We start from the raw sequence: 16,680 nt of genomic DNA, 5'->3' as shown, positions 1-16,680 counted from the left end.
GAGCACTTTTAGCGCGCTGACTCCCGAGAGAAGCGCGTTTCCGGGTCTCGAGTGCTGCCGGGTGTGGGGCAAGGCGGCAGGGGACAAACCCGCGTCGTTTACGGCGCTCAGCCGGGGACGGCGGTTAGCGCGACTTCTCCTACGAGTGTGGAGGAAGGCGCCGAGTCGACCACCGCCTCCAGGTACGTGCGACGGGCCGCCTAAAGGTTCGACAACAAGCTCGAAACACGCCGCCGCAGTGCCCACGCTCAGCTAGCCTTAGCGCGCGTCGCCGCTCCGCTTCCGGGAACGCCGTGACGCGCTTCCGGGTGCGGCTCGTAATATCCGCCCGCGCGCGAGGGTAGACTACTTCCCGTGCGTCTGCCGCTGGTGGGCGCTGTGTCGCACCTGTGCGGGTGAGTCTCCAGTTAAGGGGTTTTTTTGTGTCTCCAGGGTAGATTTTGAAATAATAATAATTATATTCGTTAGCGTTAGGTTGTGTTAGCTAGGAAAACAGATTTGTGTCTCCGTGGCGACATTTTAATACTTTTTCAGTGTGTCGACAATTCAAACGTGTCAGAATTTCACTGTTTTGGGTTTGTCCCCAACCCAGACTTTTTAACTTCCCCTCTATAATAAAGTCACAAAAATGGTTAAATTCATTAAAGCTTTACCTTGCGTTTTCTCATAATCATTTAAAAAGACATATTTCAAATTCATATGGTTTATATATGTGCAATTTGCACATTTTCATAGTTAAATATGGCTGTCCCTCATCCGTCTGTTATTACCACCACACCGAACAATTTAGAGCAACGTTTTTTCAAACAACAATGTGGTTGCCATGGAAACGAGGCGTGCCAGAGGCAGTGAGCAGTCATGGCAGCAGCGTGACTTTTTCATGTCCACAAATGTGATGTGAAGGTTTATAGTATGTCCTGATCTGACAGGATGGTTATTACACATGTAGTAATGTGAAGGTTTATATGTCCTGATCTGACAGGATGGTTATTACACATGTAGTAATGTGGAGGTTTATATGTCCTGATCTGACAGGATGGTTATTACACATGTAGTAATTTGAAGGTTTATATCTCCTCATCTGACAGGATGGTTATTACACATGTAGTAATGTGAAGGTTTATATCTCCTCATCTGACAGGATGGTTATTACACATGTAGTAATGTGAAGGTTTATATGTCCTGATCTGACAGGATGGTTATTACACATGTAGTAATGTGGAGGTTTATATGTCCTGATCTGACAGGATGGTTATTGCACATGTAGTAATGTGAAGGTTTATATGTCCTGATCTGACAGGATGGTTATTACACATGTAGTAATGTGAAGGTTTATATCTCCTCATCTGACAGGATGGTTATTACACATGTAGTAATGTGAAGGTTTATATCTCCTCATCTGACAGGATGGTTATTACACATGTAGTAATGTGAAGGTTTATATGTCCTGATCTGACAGGATGGTTATTACACATGTAGTAATGTGAAGGTTTATATGTCCTGATCTGACAGGATGGTTATTATAAATGTAGTAATGTGAAGGTTTATAGCTCCTGATCTGACAGGATGGTTATTACACATGTAAGTCATGTGAAGGTTTATATGTCCTGATCTGACAGGATGGTCATTACACATGTAGTAATGTGAAGGTTTATATGACCTGATCTGACAGGATGGTCATTACACATGTAGTAATGTGAAGGTTTATATGACCTGATCTGACAGGATGGTTATTACACATGTAGTAATGTGAAGGTTTATATGACCTGATCTGACAGGATGGTTATTACACATGTAGTAATGTGAAGGTTTATATGTCCTGATCTGACAGGATGGTTATTACACATGTAAGTCATGTGAAGGTTTATATGTCCTGATCTGACAGGATCGTTATTACAAGTCATTACCAAACAAGTTACTAGCTGAGTATTTTAGCTCCATCCATCCATCCATTATCCAAACCGCTTATCCTGCTGTCAGGGTGGCGGGGATGCTGGAGCCTATCCCAGCAATCCCTGGGGGGGCGGCAGGCGGGGAGACACCCTGGACAGGCCGCCAGGCCATCACAGGGCCCACCTACGTATATATCGCTGATACGTGTAATATATTGTAACGACCACGAACAAGTAGACCCGCCAGTTCAGAAATAAGAAATTTCACTTTATTCACGTATATCCATTGTACATTGTACGTTAGCTAACAAGTTAGCTTAGCGAGTCTAAGACTTGGCCAACTTTCTCTCCTAAAAGTGTAAACTGTCCTGACCATCACGCGTCATTACATCACATTTTGCTATTACGACTTTGAAAAAAAGCATCATAACATCGAACTGACTTTGTAGGACGATCAAAGCTGCGCGATGATATGTGTCCCACACCACTCAATATAGAGCTTTTGAACAAGAAAAAAGAAAAAAAAAGATTTTAAAGACATTTATTTATTTTTTCAAAAATGTAAAAAGCCAAAAGTGCGCCAAATTGAAGCAACACCCGTGGACACATAATAACCTGCTAAGAGTAAGTTGCAGTAGCAAGTATGAGGAGGAATTTATGCGAAATGTTCCTTTTCGTGCAAAATGTAACCCAGTAGTCTATGATCTCTATCACTGTTTTTCTACATTGAGTTTACTTATCTAGCAATAGAGGTCAAATTTTCCCATTGCACATTGTTTGGTATGTCAAATATTTTTAAATTACCGGTTTTATTTTCAATCATATGAAAGATGTTATCTTTTTAAAGTCAAGTGTGTCAGACGATTAGCGCAACGATGTGTGAGAGCTTCCTCATATTACAGTAGCGACGATGTATATTTTTGGAGAATCTGATCATGCAGACAGACTGACGCAGTGGCTGGGACCTCCTTTTACCATTTTATAGTTGTTATCACTTAGTGTACAATGTATTTCTGAGGTATTATAATCAATACTTTTTAATGTGAAAGGAATGCTGAAACCAGCAATTTTGACAGATGCTTTGAATGTTGAGTTTAATTGTCTGTCATATGCATCATAGTCATGCTGCATAGTAAATGACCGCAATGGTGGCTGAAGTGAGTTATCCCATTCATTATGAAGCGCCTTGGGTGTCTAGAAAAGCGCTGTATAGATGTAACGATTATTATTATTAATTAAAGACAGAATGTGTGTGTGTGTGTGTGTGTGCGTGCATGTGTGCGTGTGTGTGGCGTGCAATTTTCCTACTTTTGCAACTACAGAGGAGATGTATACATGTCGGAGACTACCTCCAGCCTTAGTGGCAAACGTTTTGGACAATTTTTCCGTAAGACTCAATAGCACTGGGAAAAGACCCTCTGCTCCATTGGGATCAAGGATTCTAACTGACCCCGGAGACGTCTTCAAGCACAACATGTGGTTAGTATTATAATTCAGTATAGGCAGGCACAAAGATTAATATTCTTTTCTGGACATATAGAATACCTTCCCTCCCCTATGTCAATCCCTTACTCACATCTGCGAGGGAGGAACACACCCACCTATCATCTTAGCCAACAAACGGACTATGTATGATGGGATTAAAGTATCGGCCCGCCAACTTTCTATTCTTAGTAACACTTAACTGAAATCTGGGGATTCAGTAAATAGCTTTATAATCAACTTTGAAATGTTACAGTGGATTTGTCTTTTCACCATTACTTGAGCCACAGGCTCAGTTGGGTATTTTAAGACGTGTGTCTTTTTGAGAAGACACTTTTCCTGTACCACAAAACAAGTAAACCAGAAGACTTTACGCATCTGCAGCTGTGACTATCCCTTTCTTGAAATGTGTTATGTTTAAGGGATCATGTGCAGTGGACAGAGGAGGAGAAAGAAAAGGCCCGCCGGAAGGCAGAGGAAAATTCTTCGGTTCGCATTCCTTTAGAGGAACAAGGCAAGCACGAATTTAACATATCAAAAGATATTGGTTCAGTCGTTTAATCTGCAGCTACGTGTGACGCGGGATGACATGTTTTCATATTCCGTCTCCTCAGGTAAATACGACACGAAGGCTTGCACGTACTGGGACAGGTTTTATGAGACGCACCAGGGCCGGTTCTTCAAAGATCGCCATTGGCTGTTTTTAGAGTTCCCAGAACTGCTGCCTTCGAGCCCTCGAAACATTGCCACAGATGGGTGTCATGGTGGACAACGAGCCTCGTGCGCACCACCGGGTGGGCCCCCCGTGGACTCGGATACCAGGCGCCATCAGCACGGTGGTCTCACTCAACAACACAAAAAGGATGACACAACCGAATGCCAGCCGTCACGTAACGGAGAAGAGGGAGGAAATGATGAATTTGCCGTAAACGCTACCTCTTTCCCTGGACAACATGCCGCTTTCAGGATCTTGGAGGTTATCTGATATTTCCGACATGTTTGATCTTGGTTTCGATTGGTGTAATACGAGCTGGGCGGCACGGTGGTGCAGTGGTTAGCGCGGTTTCCTAACAGCAAGAAGGTCCTGGGTTCGAGCCCCGGGGTAGTCCGACCTTGGGGGTCGTCCCGGGTCGTCCTCTGTGTGGAGTTTGCATGTTCTCCCCGTGTCTGTGTGGGTTTCCTCCGGGGGCTCCGGTTTCCTCCCACAGTCCAAAGACATGTAGGTCAGGTGAATTGGCCGTACTAAATTGCCCCTAGGTGTGTGTGTGTGTGTGTGTGTGTGTGTGTGTGTGTGTGTGTGTGTGTGTGTGTGTGTGTGTGTGTGTGTGTGTGTGTGTGTGACTGTGTGTGTCGGCCCTGTGTGATGGCCTGGCGGTCTGTCCAGGGTGTCTCCCCGCCTGCCGCCCGATGACTGCTGGGATAGGCTCCAGCATCCCCGCGACCCTGAGAGCAGGATAAGCGGTTCGGATAATGGATGGATGGATGGATGGATGGATGGATGGATGGATGGATGGATGGACGGATGGATGGATGGATGGATGATACAAGCTGTTGCACATGGCCCATTGTAACATTTTGCTATGTAAAGCAGGCTGCTAATAATAATTTCAAATGCAGAATTTCTTTTGTCAGCTTTCTACTGACTCTAATTTAAGTCAAACATATTCTCTTCGCAGGCTGGTTGTGGGGTGGGTAACAGCGTGTTCCCCATTGTCAATTCGATGAAGTAAGTGTATTCCGAGATATGGAGTACATAAGATTAACTTAGACTTCGCTTTGCTGTGACAAAAAAAACAAAAATACACGGAGATAGCACACTGATCTGCCACAGCTTTCCTAGAACTGACTGTGGACTTTCAATTTGGTTTTATCTATTTTGCAAAACCCTTGCCAGAGTATGACATAGTCTCCATGGACTGTAGAGCATTTCCTCCAGAGCTGTTGGCGAGGAAATAAATGAAAATACTGAGGAGGAAGTTGTAAATCCTGATTCTGGCACATGGCTCCTTTGCATAATGGAAGACACCAATGCATTTTTTTTTTTTTGCCGTTGCATAGGACTGTAGAGTCCTATGTTTAAGTGTGTTAGGCTCATCCAATTGTTTCATTATTGCTCTGCTCAAGCTTTAATTTCTCAAGAGCCACATAACTGTCTTATCACACTGTCGAATTATCTGTTCAGAGAACGGCTCCTGCGGTTAATCTTGTCGTTGTATTTCACAGAGAAACGGGTGCATTCTTGTACTGTTGTGACTTTTCCTCCCGTGCCATTCAGCTAGTCAAGGTAAGCGTTTTCCTAAAGCCAGGGCACTGATATTAAAATGTTCAAATTAAAATGTTGAATTATTATCAATGTTAAAATAAATTTTCCAATACAGTTGAAAAAAAAAAACCCACATCTTGCATGGAACTGAAATGGGCTGACTTGCTGCATGCTTACTGTGGTCCTGATGGGGAAAAAAAAATATATATGTAGAGCCACATATATATATATTTTCAGCCATATGAAATTGACATCTCAAACAGTTTTGTACTTAAAACCACCTCGTGCTACACAGGTCTTATCTACTATTTGACAGTGATATTTGTTCAGTCAAATTTTACAAAATTTTTTTTTTACATTTTCAGTCATTTTCCCCCTCCATTAAATCGGTAAGGAGATTAAAACTTGCTAAATTATTCATGGCAATTTTTAAGCTGTACAGTTGAGTCGTGTTGATACATATCAGGCTTTATAATGAGACCCTTGTTCACTTGTGCTAATTAGCATACGAGACGTTGCCAAGAGGAATTTCAGGCTGTGCAAAGTCACATCTTAATTATCATAGAAAATAAGTGTAAATGCAAGGACGTTAGAAAAAGAGCCTGATAAGGTGTCGGATGTATAGTGATATTTATGGATCGCAGAGTTTAAAAGTCAAGGCCCTGTGAGATGTTCGAGTGAAAATCTGAATTCCTCATTTGAATCTAATCCTGATCTGTCTGAATATATTGGCACCCACAAATGCAAGGGTCATGTACAAAAAGCCTGTCGTGCTTTCACTGTTTATCTTATATAAGATGGATATACGTATATGTTGTTGGGCTGTCTTGGTTGACACGCCTCTTCAGTGTCCCGTGGAGGTCGGGGACAGTACCTGTGGAGTGGCAGACTGGGGTGGTGGTTCCCATATTCAAAAAGGGGGACCAGAGGGTGTGCTTCAATTATCGGGGCATCACATTGCTCAGCCTCCCTGGGAAAGTCTACTCTAGGGTGCTCGAAAGGAGGCTCTGACCGATTGTCGAACCTCAGATCCAGGAGGAACAATGCGGATTCCGTCCTGGCCGTGGAACAACGGACCGACTCTTTACCCTTGTGGAAGTGCTGAGGGGGGCATGGGAGTCTGACCAGCCAGTCTACATGTGTTTTGTGGACTTGAAGAAGGCTTACGACCGTGTACCCCAGGGCACTCTGTGGGGAGTTCTGCGGGAGTATGGGGTACCGGGGCAGTTGCTACAAGCCATCCGGTCCTTGTATAACCAAAGTGAGAGCTGTGTCCGCATTCTTGGCACAAAGTCAAACACGTTTTCGGTGGGTATCAGACTCCGTCAAGGTTGCCCCTTGTCTCCGGTTCTGTTTGTGATACCCATGGACAGGATCTCAAGGTGCAGCCAAGGTGAGGAGTGTGTCTGTTTTGGGAACCTCAGAATTGCATCTCTGCTCTTCACAGATGATGTGGTTTTGTTGACTTCATCAGAACGCGACCTCCGACATGCACTGGGGCGGTTTGCAGCCGAGTGTGAAATGGCCGGGATGAGAGTCAGCACCTCCAAGTCTGAGGCCATGGTTCTCTACCGGAAAATGGTGGATTGCTCCCTCCGGGTTGGGGATGAGTTTTGTTGCCCCAAGTGAAGGAGTTCAAGTATCTCGGGGTCTTGTTCACGAGTGAGGGTAGGATGGAGCAGGAGATTGACAGGCGGATTGGTGCAGCATCCGCAGTAACGCAAGGGTCATATACAAAACTGGATATATATACATATACCAGACCGTTGTGGCGAAGAAGGAGCTGAGCTGGAAGGCAAAGCTCTCAATTTACCAGTCGATCTTCGTTCCAACCCTCACCCATGGTCATGAGCTTTGGGTGGTGACCGAAAGGGTGAGATCACGGATACAAGCAGCTGAAATGAGTTTCCTTCGTAGGGTGTCTGGGCTCAGCCTTAGAGATAGGGTGAGGAGCTCGGACATCCGGAGGCAGCTTGGAGTAGAGCCGCTGCTCCTTCGCATCGAAATGAGCCAGGTGAGGTGGTTCGGGCATCTGATCAGGATGCCTCCTGGGCGGCTTCCTTTGGAGGTTTACCGGGCACGGCCAACTGGGAGGAGACCCCGGGGTAGACCCAGAACTTGCTGGAGGGACTACATGTCCAATCTGGCCTGGGAATGCCTTGGGATTCCCCAGGAGGAGCTGGAGGGCGTTGATGAGGAGAGGGACGTCTGGAGTGCCCTACTTAGCTTGCTGCCACCGCGACCCGACCCCGGAGAAGTGGCTGAAGATGAGATGAGATTATATATATATATACATATATATGTAGAGAGAGAGAGAGAGCGAGAGAGAGAGAGAGAGAGAGAGAGAGAGAGAGAGAGAGAGAGAGAGAGAGAGAGAGAGAGAGAGAGAGAGAGAGAGAGAGAGAGAGAGAGAGAGAGAGAGAGAGAGAGAGAGAGAGAGAGAGAGAGAGGCCCTGTCATGGCCTGGCAGCCTGTCCAGGGTGTCTCCCCGCCTGCCGCCCAGTGACTGCTGGGATAGGCTCCAGCATCCCCGTGACCCTGAGAGCAGGATAAGCGTTTTGGATGATGGATATAAAAATTCCTCACACCCCTTGTTAAAATGGCAGGTTTTTGTAATGTAAAAAAAAGAAAAAAGAAAAAAGAATGAAACCAAGATATCATGTCAAGTTTTTCCATTTACTTTTTTTAGTTGCAACCTATAAAAATAAAGTGAAAAACAATCAGAAATATTTTAGGCAAAAAAATAATAAAAATAAAATAACCTGGTTGCACAAGGGTGCACACTCCTAAACTAATACTTTGCTGAAGCACGTCGGTTTTATTACAGCACTCGAGTCTTATCAGCTTGGCACGTCTTCACTCTGCACTATTTTCTCCACTCTTTCTTGCAAAATTCTAAATCCGTCAATTTGCGAGGGCATCTCCCGTGCACAGGTCAACCCCACACATGTTCTGTTGGCTGCAGGGCCGGGCTCGGGCCGGGCCATTCCAAAGCGCTGATCTTCTTCTGGTGAAGCCTCTCCTTTGTTCCCAGAAAGTTGAGTCAGTTCATCTGGACGCAACGTTTGTTTCGTCACTCATCTAACGCCCCTTTTCCACCACACGGTGCCGGCTCAACTCCACTCGCCCTGTTTTTGTTTCCCATTGCTGGAAAGTACCGACATTTTGCTAACTGTTACCACTTTTCTGGTACCACCTTTGTCGAGGTTTCCAAAAAACACAAACAAAAAACTGGAGTGGGGGAGGGGGTGCTAAAATCAGTGCAGACCTCTGATTGGTCGGAGAACCGCGTCACCGTGTCGTTTTGCGTCATCGCTCATCAATGCGCGCGTGGGATATCGCCCGGCATTTTTAGATACCGAGGCGGTCGAAGCGGAGTTATACGTCATCTGCGCTCTGTACTGCTTCCCAGACTCTCCTGTATTATTTTTTTTTTGCAGTCCGTTGTCTTGCCGCCTGTAGCCTCTTCTGGAACAAATGTTTTCTTCTCGCCGTGGCGAACGGCCACGTACCGAGGATTAAGTACAGTAATCCCCTCGATGTCCGCCATTGTTCTTGTTTGTTTCTACAACGGTCGCGTCGAAGATGCCGTCACGGCAGTTTCACCAGGTGTCGCTATGACGACCAGCCTCACTGAGGGGGGGTGGGGGTACTGTTACGGTGATGGAAAACGACACAGAAGCGAGTCGGGTCAGGTCGAGTCGAGCCGGAACCGCGCAGTGGAAAAGGGGCCTAAGTGGCTCCCGTCCGTCTCAGCTGACTGCCGGTTATCCCCACCCCTTATGAACAGCGCAGACGCACAATGGCCGAAACCAACGACCGGTTTCATTTTATAAGGTCGGGGGATACCTGCAGTCAGCCGGGACTGATGACGTCACGTAGATGAGTGATGAAACGTTTCTCCCACTACCCGCTGTGTCCAGATGAACCGGCTCCACCTTCTGGGATTTCCTCACCTGGATCGTTGAGGCCGCGTCAACGCACGTTGCTGTGTTGATTTGGAGGCGCGCTTTGGGTCATTGTCGCGTTGAAAGGGGAGATTCCTCTTCATCGTCAGCTCTCTAGCAGACGCCTGACGGTTTTGCACCGAAATCGACTGGTCTTTGGAGCTGTTCGTGATTCTCTCCACCTTGACTAGAGCCCCAGTTCCGACTGAAGAGAAGCAGCCCCGGTGCACGATGCTGCGGACCCCCCCCCCCAGATAGCATCCGGATGTGGGCCACTTCAGGCAACGATGCGGCACTGATGGCCTTCTTCTGGCCCTGACAAAATGGATGTGAGCCTGAAGTGGCCCACATGTATAATAGCAAATATGGCCCAAATATGGCAAATCAAATGTGGGTCTTGTTTAGCAAAGATGTGGTGCTCTTGGCAACATGTGATCTGGATGTGACCCGGAAGTGGCCCGTGTGGTAAATGGTGAATATGGCCCAGATATCACAAAACAAATATGGGCCACCTTTGGCAATTATGTGGCACATGCAGCATTGCTATGGCTTGGTTCTGGCCCAGATCTGGCAAACAGGAGCGGACCGCCCAAGTGCCATCATTCCACGCGGTATGTGGCCCGGATGAAAGGGAGATGAAAGTCGGGTGTGGGGCGGGTCTGGGCCACAGCAATTTTGCTATCTGGGCCGTGCTTCACCATGGGGTATGGGGTTCTTTTGGTGATGTGCCATGTTGTTTCTGTGCCACACAAACTTCTGGAATTGTCGCCAGAAAGTTCAACCTCGGTCCTCATCGCACAATAACACATTTTTCCACATGGCTTTGGGAGACTGGATGTATCCTTTTGCAAAGTTTAGCCGGGCTTGCATGTTTGTTTGTTCTTTTGTGTGTGAAAAGGCTTCCGTCTTGCCACCGTGCCCCACAGCCCAGACATATGAAGTACACAGGAGATGGTTGTCACATGTAGGGAGTAACCAGTAAACAAATTCATGGAAATTCTTTTGTACCCCTCTCCTGCTCGATACCTTTCAACAATGAGATCTCGTTCATGCTTTATAAGCTGTTTGTGGAGCATGGCTTTTGCAGTTGGATGCAACCAAGAGAATGTCAGGAAACCCCCACACCAACAGCTGAACTTTATTTGGGGTGAATCAGTCACTTTAATTGATGGCAGGTGTACTAAATAACTACTATTTTTTTTACCCCCCCCCTTTTCTCCCCAATTGTATCCGGCCAATTACCCCAGTTTTCCGAGCCGTCCCAGTTGCTGCTCCACCCCCTCTGCTGATCCGGGGAGGGCTGCAGACTGCCACATGCCTCCTCCCATACATGTGGAGTCACCAGCTCCTTCTTTTCACCTGATGGTGAGGAGTTTCACCGGGGGAACGTAGCATGTGGGAGGATCATGCTTTTCCCCCAGTTCCCCCTCACCCCCGAACAGGCGCCCCCTACTGACCAGAGGAAGCGCTAGTGCAGCGACCAGGACACATACCCACATCCGGCTTCCCACCCGCAGACACGGCCAGTTGTGTCTGTAGGGATGCCAGACCAAGCCGGAGGTAACACGGGGATTCGAACCAGCGGTCCCCGTGTTGGTAGGCAACAGAATAGACCGCCATACTACCCGGATGCCCCCCTAACAAACTACTATTCAACATGAGTTTGCATGTGATTGGTTAATTCTGAACACGCCACATCCCCAATTATACAAGGGTGTGCAAGTTTTGTATTTTTCCTTTTTCCATCCATTATCCAAACCGCTTGTCCTTACTCAGGGTCACGAGGATGCTGGAGCCTATCCCAGCAGTCATAGGGCGGCAGGCAGGGAGACACCCTGGACAGGCCGCCAGGCCATCACAGGGCCCACACACACACACACACACACACATTCACACATAGGGACAGTTTAGTACGGCCGGTTCACCTGCCCTACACGTCTTTGGACTGTGGGAGGAAACCGGGGCACCGGAGGAAACCCACGCAGACAGGGGGAGAACATGCAAACTCCACACAGAGAACGACCCGGGACGACCCCCAAGGTTAAACAACCCCGGGGCTCGAACCCAGGACCTTCTGTGAGGCGACCGCCTTAACCCCTGCGCCACGCTGCCGCCTTATTTTTCTTTTTTTTCCCCCCCCTAAAATGTTTGGTTGTTTTTCCACTTTATTTTTACGGGTTGCCATTTCCAAACAAAAGTGGAAAAAGTTCGGACACGATTTATCCTGGTTTCATTCTTTTTACGTCACAAATAGCTGCCATTTTAACAGAGGTGTGAAGACTTTCTGTTGCCACTGTAACTGCAAATGCCCTCAGTTTGAAGACGACATTTAAAACCACAAAGTAGCAGTGGTGAGGCCGGGCATGCCGTATGTTAACCAGTGTGGATCAGTGCAGATAACAGTGGGTCTGGTTTCACTTCAGACGCTTCTTTTTGACCCGCAAGAGATATTTGGTTTTGCAGACATTCGACCCAGAAGCCAAATGAACACGTATCGCTTTATTTCATTGTTTGTTGAGCGAGAAAACTATATTGCCATCGGTTCCAGATGTTAGCAGGAAAAGTGAACTTGGCATGTTTAAAGTAACTGCATCAGTTGACGACATAAAAACAACGCAGTATCTTACTCTCGCACTTTATGCAACAACTGTTCGTCTCTCTTTGCAGCTGCATTATTAGAGACTGGCCTACAGAGTAAAGCAGTAACATAAACTTCTTTCCTAGATTATCTTAACAAATAAATTGTAAAGGGGTCAAAAGGTCAAAGTCAAGGGCGTCCGGGTAGCATTCCATTGCCTGTTCCAATCCCCATGTTGCCTCCGGCTTGGTCGGGCATCCCTACAGACACAATTGGCCGTGTCTGTGGGTGGGAACAGCTCGGAAGAGTGGGGTATTTGGCCAAGTACAACTGGGGGGGGGGGGGAGGGAGGAAAATCCCTCCAAAAAAAAAAGAAAGTCATATTCCCAGGATATAGATATGACAGACCACGAATGCTGCAGAAGTGCTCGCGAAGAAGCCAACTAGAAAAGGGGAGAATTTTTGCAACATTAATGTTCATTTTAAAATCAGCGAAATTGTCAAAACAATTTTGTCTCGTGCAAGAATTGACCATTAGGTGTTAGGAATCTAATCTGTGTGACATCTGAAACTGTTGTGGGGACGTCTCTGTATATTCCTGCCACAGGACCATCCGGACTATAATCCCTCTTCGTGTCACGCCTTTGTCCACGACCTGCGGGAAGAAACGGCGTCCTTTCCCTTCCCTCCGCAGAGCCTGGATGTTATTCTGGCGGTCTTTGTGCTCTCCTCCATTCATCCGGCGCGGTGGGTGAAGGTTAAAACACATAGATGGGAGAGCCTGATGTCATTTGTCACCTGCCAGTGCACTAACCCCCCCCCCCCAAAAAAAAAAAACCAACCTCGCTTCATCCCACCCACACCCTCTTCCCTCTGGCTTTAACTGAATGTCCTCCCTGACCTCTGTGTCCTCTCTAAATACAGGTTCACTGTCATGTACTGCATTTGTTTTTGTTATGCACAAATCTCTGTAACTGAATCATAATTGGTCTAAACTAGGCCTAACTTCTTGGTTTGCATGGGCAGTCCTTCAATTTCAGATCCGGGGAGGGGGGGGGGATAGTCGGCCGCAGTCTGGAATGCAGAATAGTATTGAATGCACATACAACGTGTTTCTATTCCAGATCATCTGAGTGGAAACTCCTGTTGCCTTTGATTTACACACACGGAGGAGTGCTCTCATGACCTGTCAGTCATTTTACCTCATATCGAACCCTTGGAAGATTGCAGTTCATTAGGCGACTGGGTATGGACTAGCAGCTAGCCAGCGTGCCTCCATGCATGTCTCTCTTGACTGGTGCGTTTATTTTCAGTTTATATTTATTCCAGATCATGGTCGATTCCAGTTTGGTATTCCCAGCACTTTACTCCTCATTCAACACACACGGGTCTATTTTCAGCACTTTAATAAAGAACAACGTTACCTCACTATTACCTGGGGATGAGTCGTTGCCTCAAGTGAAGGAGTTCAAGTATCTCGGGGTCTTGTTCACGAGTGAGGGTAGGATGGAGCAGGAGATTGACAGGCGGGTCGGTGCAGCATCAGCAGTAATGCGGACGTTGTACCGGACCGTTGTGGTGAAGAGGGAGCTGAGCCGGGAGGCAAAGCTCTCAATTTACCAGTCAGTCTTTGTTACACCCCTCACCTGTGGTCATGAGCTTTGGGTAGTGACCGAAAGGGTGAGATCTTGGATACAAGCGGCTGAAATGAGTTTCCTCCGTAGGGTGTCTGGGCTCCGCCTTAGAGATAGGGGGAGGAGCTCGGACATCCGGAGGGAGCTCGGAGTAGAGCCGCTGCTCCTTCGCATCGAAAGGAGCCAGTTGAGGTGGTTCGGGTATCTGATCAGGATGCCTCCTGGGTGCCTTCCTTTGGAGGTTTACCGGGCACGGCCAACTGGGAGGAGACCCCGGAGTAGACCCAGAACTCACTGGAGGGACTACATGTCCAGTCTGGCCTGGGAACACCTTGGGATCCCCAGGAGGAGCTGGAGGGACTACATGTCCAGTCTGGCCTGGGAACACCTTGGGATCCCCCAGGAGGAGCTGGAGGGACTACATGTCCAGTCTGGCCTGGGAAGGCCTTGGGATCCCCCAGGAGGAGCTGGAGGGACTACATGTCCAGTCTGGCCTGGGAAGGCCTTGGGATCCCCCAGGAGGAGCTGGAGGGACTACATGTCCAGTCTGGCCTGGGAAGGCCTTGGGATCCCCCAGGAGGAGCTGGAGGGACTACATGTCCAGTCTGGCCTGGGAAGGCCTTGGGATCCCCCAGGAGGAGCTGGAGGGAATACATGTCCAGTCTGGCCTGGGAACGCCTTGGGATCCCCCAGGAGGAGCTGGAGGGCGTTGCTGGGGGGAGGGACGTCTGGAGTGACCTACTTAGCTTGCTGCCACTGCGACCCGACCCCCGGAGAAGCAGCTGATGATGAATGAATGAATGAATGAGTGACCTCAGATGATATCTCATCCAGAGCAACTTTGTCTTTAATGGCTGTGTAAATGTTAAGCTGCTGGCATCTCCCTCTTCTCCCTCTTCTCCGCCAAGCTTCTGTTTAAATCTCTGTGTAACGTGCTAGAGTTCTTGTTTTGAGCAGCGTGCTGACGTAGCGCCTGCCACGAGGTTCATGCTCCACTGTTCTTTCACTGGCAGAATGCAAGGAACTGTGAACCGACTGTGCCAATACCTGAAACAAGGAGGGACGTTTCTCTTTCGGGATTACGGCAGATACGATTTCTCCCAGCTCAGGTTTAAGAAAGGTTGGTGTCCAAACAGACGCGTCTCCCAAACGCGTCTTTTGATGTTTAGTTTTCTCTCCGGGATTTGTCTTTGCATCAACCTTACCTAACATAGGCATTATGCCGTGCTGTGTGCCTCGAGTCTTTCTCAGAAACAGTTCTGCAACTGTGAAAAAAAAATGTCCCCTGCCAACAGGACGGTGTCTATCAGAGAATTTCTACACCCGTGGCGATGGAACATGCGTCTACTATTTCACGAAAGGTGTTTCAAAACTCCCTTTACTTTCAGAAGGTTGCAGACGTTGGTACACGGGGGTGAATAATTCAGTGCTGACACGTCTTTCTTGTTCCAGATGAGGTTCACAGATTATTTTCCAACGCCGGACTGGAAGAAATTCAGAATTTGGAGGACAGGAGGCTTCAAGTGAACAGAGGGAGGAAAGTTGTAATGCGCCGAGTGTGGATGCAGGGCAAATACAGGAAAACCCATCCGACTCCTCCATCTTAACACCCGGCGTCGCGCAGCCTCGGTGTGCGACTCCCGCCTTTTCATCTGACACACGTTTAGTCACCAACGCTGAAGAAGAAGAGGAGGGGGGGGGAGAACAAGGACCAACCGAAGAACCGTGAAACGGAGAATTTACCGCATCATGCGGGTCTCCGGGGAATATGTTGATCAAACGTATGGAGAAAGACGAGTTTGTGGAATAAAATGGCTTATTGTGTTCATCACTTGGTTACCTTTTAATCCAAACTAGTAGGTTAATTCATTCTTGCCTGCTGTAGCTTGAAAATTGGACAGTACTCTTGCTCATGTTTAGTACATCTCGTGTAACTTTTAGCTGAAAAATGGTACAAAAGATACATCATAAATGTGTGTGTGTGTATATACATATATATATATATATATATATTTTAAAAAATCCAGTGAGTCAGGTAAATTCTTTATGAGACAGTACAAGCCTGTTTCATGCCATAAGCAATCAATCTAATTAAGTAGCACCCCTATAAGAGCAGAGAGCTATATGTCAAGTACCCGGGTTCTGAGCAGTAAGACGGAACAAGTCACTAGTTGAGACTTTGTATGGAAAAGTAGAACAGCCGGCAAATGTATTACACAATTTGACAGCTGATGACTGCTTATGGCATGAAACAGGCTTGTACTGCCTCATAAAGAATTTACTTGACTCAATTATTTTGCTCCTTATTTGTTGAGCACTTTTCCTACCGTTGAGTTTCTATTAACAAAGTTATATATATATATATATATATATATATATATACACACACACACACACACACACATATACATATAATGTGTTATCCAAAATTCCCTGGGTCCATGGTGGCTTCAAAAGGGCTCGACAGGGTGAGGAGCAGAGAATAGATATTTATATATATATATATATATATATAGCGTTTTTTTCAGACATTTTCCCTACATCTATATATATATATGTATATATATATACATGTGTGTGTGTGTATAACTTTGTTAAAAGAAACACTCAATGGTAGGGAAAGTGCTCAACAAATGAGCAAAATAATCCGATGATTGCTTATGGCATAAAACAGGCTTGTACTGACTCATAAAGAATTTACCTCACTCACTGGATTATATAATATATATTATGGATTATATATATATATCCATTATGGATTAAATATATCCATGCTATTCTGTTTCATGCTATATATATATATAATCCATGCTATTCTGTTTCATGCTATAAGCTATATATATGTGTGTATATAGTATATGTATAGTATATATATATACATACA

The 16,680-nt window shown here is 46.6% G+C and overlaps 1 protein-coding gene across 1 annotated transcript; it reads left to right on the top strand.

Moving 5' to 3' along the window:
• The first annotated feature begins 41 nt into the window (after nucleotides 1-41).
• Nucleotides 42-15,612, top strand: mettl8 (methyltransferase 8, methylcytidine). Its single transcript, XM_056289062.1, has 10 exons — nucleotides 42-395; nucleotides 3,215-3,371; nucleotides 3,797-3,888; nucleotides 3,989-4,350; nucleotides 5,051-5,100; nucleotides 5,598-5,658; nucleotides 12,770-12,909; nucleotides 14,810-14,916; nucleotides 15,092-15,157; nucleotides 15,249-15,612. The coding sequence occupies exons 2-10, from the start codon at nucleotides 3,220-3,222 to the stop codon at nucleotides 15,401-15,403; spliced, it is 1,185 nt and encodes a 394-aa protein (XP_056145037.1). The 5' UTR covers nucleotides 42-395; nucleotides 3,215-3,219; the 3' UTR covers nucleotides 15,404-15,612.
• The last annotated feature ends 1,068 nt before the right edge of the window (nucleotides 15,613-16,680 follow it).

This window comes from Lampris incognitus, chromosome 11 (assembly GCF_029633865.1).
Source record: "Lampris incognitus isolate fLamInc1 chromosome 11, fLamInc1.hap2, whole genome shotgun sequence".
Classification (NCBI taxonomy): domain Eukaryota; kingdom Metazoa; phylum Chordata; class Actinopteri; order Lampriformes; family Lampridae; genus Lampris; species Lampris incognitus.
The sequence above is the reverse complement of the archived record's forward strand: the minus strand, read 5'-3'. Positions and strand labels throughout refer to the sequence as shown.